A 6,177-nucleotide genomic window follows, 5' to 3' on the forward strand; every position below is an offset into this window, starting at 1 on the left:
AAAACAACTCCAGAAAGTGCAGTTTGTTACGCTTAGAGACTGGAAAGATGGTAAGGAAACTACATAGACATGTAAACAGGTAAAAACCTATACAGAATAAAGGATGCCGCATCTATCAGACATATTTTGTGTACTGATGCTCTTATTACAAATCTCACAAATGAGAAAAGAATATTTGATACAGAACAGTTTATATCTGAACAATTCTTAGAGAAACTGGCCAGGCAGCCGACCTTTGGGAAATCTGGCATCATCTATGGCTCACATCAATATAAAACAATTTAACCATAGATGTGTATTAGATAATCAGAGCATTCCCCAAATCACATCGTTTACTGTAACCGCAATGTATATGTAAGGCTTACAGGAACAATCACTGACAATAACTAACAAAAGATAAAATGAGACAAGAAGTGGTGCAGCCATTAGTATTTATATGCGAGGTATCTCTTGCTAGGACTGTACAGATGAAGTTCTCCATCAGTACTAATCATGGCAGCAGAAAGTAATGCTGGGCTGACAGCTCTGCCATGCTTGCAGCACTCTGTATACACAGCGGATGGGACTTCCCTGTCAGCACTGCATACATCTCTACTTCACACAGCCGTCCTCTTACCGAGCTCTCCCGCTTTAATGTCACACTCAGGGGTGCTGTAAGTGTGCTTAATGTCCCTGAAGAATCTCTTGGTGTCCCGAAGGTTTTGGTGCAACCTCGAAAGATGTTTATTGTAATAGGCGAAGCAGCGGCCTAACTCGCGTTGGAAGGACCCGGAGCCCCCAGAAGAGAAATTCCGGCGATCCCCTTCCTCCATTCCCACTTAGCACTTTTTTTCCTATACCCCGAACACTGTCCAGTCAGACAGCTGTGCAAAAACAAGCAAACCGCACTGCGCATATGATGGAACCTTTATTATCAGCGCCCCGGGGAGAGGCGGATAGCAACAACGGAACACGCATGCGCCACACCGCTCAAGGACTCACGGGAAATGTAGTTCAGGACAGACGTGTCTATAGGTTTATTTTACTTGAGAGCGGAGAAAGGCGGCGCCGTGTTGGGATTTGTCCAAAGTGACGGGCGGTAAAAGCGGATGGGTTGGAAATCATCCGGGTTAGACGAGGCGTGCTGGAGCCTGTCATCACGACGCTGCCCCTGGCTTGTTTGATAGCTCCCAGATCAGTTTTGCTATTAGTTACAAGTTATATACAGAGAATCTTTATATTTGCATTGTTACATTGTATCACTTTTACGCCCCGTATCCAATTTAGCCAAACCCAAATTTTAATGGTTTTTAAAAACTGAACTAAACGCGCATGCCTCAACTATTCAGGTTGTGTTGCAGGGCGCCTCCATGTTCGTCATCCTCTCCCTCCTGTAGAAGATCTCCGGCCGTCTTGATTGGTCGCGCTGGGATGATAAAACCCGCGGAAATGCAAAGTAGTTCATTCATTCCCGGGACACGCAATGGATGCTGGGATTGCCGGGTTGCATAACAGGCAATTTGTTCAGCCATGAGGTGACATCCTTACCTGTTCTGCATACCTGAAAGTATATTAGAAGCTAAATAAGGAAAGATTTTTAGTCTAAATTAGGCTACTGGTTCAGTTTGAAGGACTAGCAACATATTGATGATTGATAATTCTGCACCAATCAGAGAGTGATGTATAACATTGCAAGTAAAAAAAAAGAATAGGCTTCTTGGAGTTTTTTTTCCCAACTCGCCGCTCTTCATGTTTCTATGTTAAAGCTTACCTAAACTCAGATTTTTAACTTTACATAAAATGGTAGACAACCCTTTTATGTAAGGTAAAAATTCTGTTAGTTTGTGTTTCTTGAGCATGCTCAGAATCGGCAAGTTTTTTTCTAATCTACGTCACCCAATCTCCCGCCTGCGTCGGGTGATGAAGGAAGAAGAACCCTAAAGATCAAAGAGAAGATGGCAGCGCCTAGCGTGCCAGCCCTAAGACAGATAGTGGGACGACGCAGGATCCGATGGAAGAAACCTCCAGAAGGATCGACTGCTCTGCGTGATTATGTATTTTTTTGGGTTTGGGTGTACTTCCTCTTTAAGTCCCCATTTTTCTTTTTTTATTGGTTTTCCTTTTGTACCTTCTTTTTGTTTTCCCCTTATTTAAGCATTTTTTTTTAAGAAGATAGCAAACAGACAGTTGATTTTTTTTTTTTTAACAGAAGGGACATCAACTTACTCTTTGGGGAGTACACCCGTCTGCTCGCACATTTTTCATAGTTTTACTTTACGCGATTATCCTTTTCCATGTTCTTTTTATGCAATGCGTTGTCTTGCAGTTACCTAAAAATGTCGTATATTGTTTTGATGTCATGTCTGTTTTTTTTTTTTTACAAGGCAACAATGTTCTGCACTGTGTTTGAAGTAGGCCCTTCTCTTGTCCCTTCTCCACACCAGGTTCAATGACGAGCTTTAGGAGTTTCAGCGCTGTTGTCTACAATCATTGATCCATCTTTTCCAACTGCATTTTTCTAGTTAGAAAAGTTACAAGATGGAAGATTAGAAGATGGAAGTTAGGTCTGACAAAATATTGGGACTTTTGTTTCTGAGGAAAATGCTGGTATTGAAAGCAGTACAATACATCAATCCAATCCACTTAAAAATAGTAATAAAAGTTATTTTTTTCTGTCCAAAAAAATTTCAATCATTTTCTGACTTGTGTCATCACCTTCTATAATCAGTGCCTCACTTATAAATTTTACTGCTCCAATGTTCTGATCCCTGCAGTGTTTCAATTTAGGAATAACGTGTTTTTATCTTACTATAAGTGTCAGCAGTAACATCAGGTCATTTTGTATATGACAAATGAGACATAGGACATTCACCTTTCTTTTGCAGATTTTTATTGTCTTTAAAGTGCCAAACCTTAGAGGTTTAAATTTCCAGGGGTGGCAATAGTGAGCCCTAGACCTCAGGCACAGACTATGGAGCAGTCAAGATCGGAAGAACTGCTACAGCTAGTGAGCTGCCTATTTACAAGCAAAGTGTTCTTAGATGCTGAGTGTAACATCTAAAAAATGCATTGGGTAATTGTGGTTTAACCACAGTGTACTGCTAAAAAAAAAAAAAAAAAACTAGTGTAAATTCAGCCTTTCACAGCAGCTGTGGTTACCCACTGTTCGATGTTTGCATACACATTTAGGAAAACATGTTAGTTTACTACCATTTTAAGTATGTGTATTATGACAGACTAGTTAGATGCAGGGGAAAGTACATACACAGACTACACACAGATTGTAGTTTTACTGCTAAAATCTCCAAAGGGAGACGTAGCTGAACTAGGGTTCTTAAGCTACGTTGCAATATTGATCCATGCATAATAAATACAATTATACAAATTTAACAAATCAAATCTTCATTGCTCTCTAATTTTGTGGTGCTTAAAACATAGTTCTCTGCAGAAGCTTTCTCCCGGGCGATCCGCCCACCACATGTGCCTCCTACACCTGGCTCTCATCAGCGGAAGCTTGTTATCTGAACAAATGACAACTGAGCATGAGCAGCTCCTCCGTTGTTCTATCAAATCATCCCCTAAACTGTTGGTTGTAACAACTTGAAATTTTCAGGGTACACAGGGGACCCTCATAGCTACTAATAACCAAAACCCCCCAGCTTTAAAGATTTTAAATATATAGAATCACAAGTTTAAAAACGTGTGAAATTTTAACATCAGGGTTGCTGTTTAAAATGTGTGCCCAGGAGCCGGAAATTGAAAATACAAATTGAGAAACCCTGGGGCTGCTTAAATAACAAGAACCATTGGGGTGGAGCCCCTAAACTTATACCTACCTGTCATGCAACTATAACATTCATGGTATTTTACCCTGTCCACTTCCGTTCTTTGAACTCTAATTTCTCTGGAACAGGGAAGGAAAACAGTGTAGGAAACAGCAAATGTAGGTGCAGGTGGGGAAGACTTGTGGCTAACAACCCAGAACATTTCAGAACCCCAATTTCTCTAGAACAGAGAGGTGCAGGTGAACAAAAATGAAAATGTAAATATGTAAATAAAAATGTAGGTGATGTTAACCACAGATGTTCCCCATTTGTACCTACATTTTTGGTGTTCAAGTGTTAGAAGTGGACAGTTAAATGTTTAACATCTTTGATGGGGGGAGTTGTTCATGTTCTGATGATGCAATTGTAATTGGATTTTAGGGGGAATTAGCCACAAGCTAACGCTCCTTGCAATGTAAGTGGCCCAGGGGTTCAATTTCAGGCTCCTAGGCACACTTGCTTTTGAAACAGCAACCTCAATGAATGAATTGAATGTGTATGAGAAGTACAATATTGATTAATTCAAGACCTTAAAAACACTGTATCAATTTATTGGAGGAAAGTAGCCAAAATATGGAAGATTTAGATCAAGTTGAAGAATGAGAGTTACATACAGATAGTATTAATTTAAGTTTAAAAGATCCCAGAACTCTAGAAAGTTACATTGGCCTGAAAAAATCTAGCTGCTTCCCGGATTTACAAAAGAATTTAAATCTATGGGCCTTTCTAAAAGTAGTCAGTATAGAAATAGAGAGAGCTGATTTAAACAAAACTACTCCATGAAATCCAACAGAAACTCAAAGAAAAGCTTTAAACTAAAGGATAACAAAAATATCAATATAAAACAGGCAATGTGGTAGTTCTGGCAATAAATCAGTACAAAAAGATGTGTCGCACCATTTTAGATGAACTAAACTGAAAACTGGCAATAAAAATTACATTAAATTTCAATCCCGCAGGGCAGTCCTATCTATCCGGGTATGTTTTGCATCAGGTCCCGTGTCGTCCCGACATCCGTCCTGGAGCCAGTGCTCCCGCAGCCACCATTTTCGTGTTTTTTTCCAGGTTTTTCATCCTATATCACCCGACCCAGGCGCCAGATCAGGTGATGTAGGATGAAAAATAATTTTCCAATCTCACTGCACATGGGTGAGATCCCCAGATTTTTCTGTTTGCGTGAAAATGTTTGGGCATGCGCAGAAGGAGCACCCAAGAGCCTCCAGGGATGCCTGATATAGTTATCACTGGAGGCTTTGCGCTCCCATTCATTCTCGTCGCCTAGGCAATCTGTTCTTCAGCTACTAACAATTCCATACGCTGGATCCCTTCAAGTTCTATAAACTAATCTTTTAAGGAGGGGATGACAGTTTGTTTTCAAAAACCTGGGAATAACTGCTCTGGCTACAGTTAAAAAATGACGGAGCACGCTTCTTTTTGGCAGATTTATTTGAACCTGGAATCATAGATATTACGGCCACTTTGGGATTGTTAGGAATATCTGAACCTGTAAATTTATTATAAACTTTTATGATTGTTGCCAAGAATCCAAGGATAGGTGGACTTTCCACCATATATGTAGCATAGAACCTCTACATGATAAGCAACGCCAACATGTATCAGGCTGGGGGGGGGAAACAATGTAGATCTGTTGGGCACCTATACCACCTGGAGAGGATTTTACAATTAGTTTCCTGCTCTATGCAAGGCAATACCAGTTTGTGTATCAGAATAAGGGCCTGTTCCCATTCAGAATCAAAGATATTCATGTTCAGTTCTGATTCCCAATATCTAATGAACAGGAAAGAGTTGGAGTTGGCATCCGATAAGAGGATAGTGTGAAGTAGGGAGATGATATGCGACGGACGGTCAGGGGACCTTAATATCGTCTCTAAGGCGGTCAGACTTCTGTGAAAAATGTATCTCTGAATGCAGATATGAAAGAGAAAAGCTGCCTGTATTGAAACCAAGGGGCAAGATTGCCACAATGTCTAATGTTCAGGGAAGAGACGGATGGGAACTGTCCATTGGACAAAATGTCCCGAAGATGCTCATCGGGGTTCTAAATTAGGAACCAGTCCGTGTTCAGTGCCAGAGGGAAGGCTGGGTTGTCAAATAAAGGGGTCATAGGACCTATCTTGAAGGAAGTTTTACCCAGACGTAAAAGATTATCCCAGACATGTAAGAGATCCAAGGTCAGCTTGGGAAAGCAGTGTTTGAAGTGTAACAATGCCGTATTTATCCATGGCAGGGATCTTAAGTCTGGAGGAGATAATGCATTCTCAAGAACCACCCAACTCTTCCCCTTCCGATTATGAAACCAATCTACCTATCTGATTATTATGGCTGTCCAGTGATATGAGAAAATGTCAGGAAC

General features: G+C 40.7%; 1 protein-coding gene across 1 annotated transcript in view; it reads right to left on the minus strand.

Annotated features, from left to right (window-relative positions):
* The window catches only part of DSTYK (dual serine/threonine and tyrosine protein kinase), a 48,894-nt gene extending 47,908 nt beyond the window's left edge, over positions 1 to 986 (minus strand). The window contains exon 1 of the mRNA XM_072424935.1: positions 617 to 986. Coding sequence (XP_072281036.1) covers positions 617 to 812 — 196 coding nt within the window. The 5' untranslated portion in view covers positions 813 to 986. The remainder of the gene's footprint in view (positions 1 to 616) is intronic.
* Between the last annotated feature and the right edge of the window lie 5,191 nt (positions 987 to 6,177).

Source organism: Pyxicephalus adspersus, chromosome 1 (genome assembly GCF_032062135.1).
Source record: "Pyxicephalus adspersus chromosome 1, UCB_Pads_2.0, whole genome shotgun sequence".
Classification (NCBI taxonomy): domain Eukaryota; kingdom Metazoa; phylum Chordata; class Amphibia; order Anura; family Pyxicephalidae; genus Pyxicephalus; species Pyxicephalus adspersus.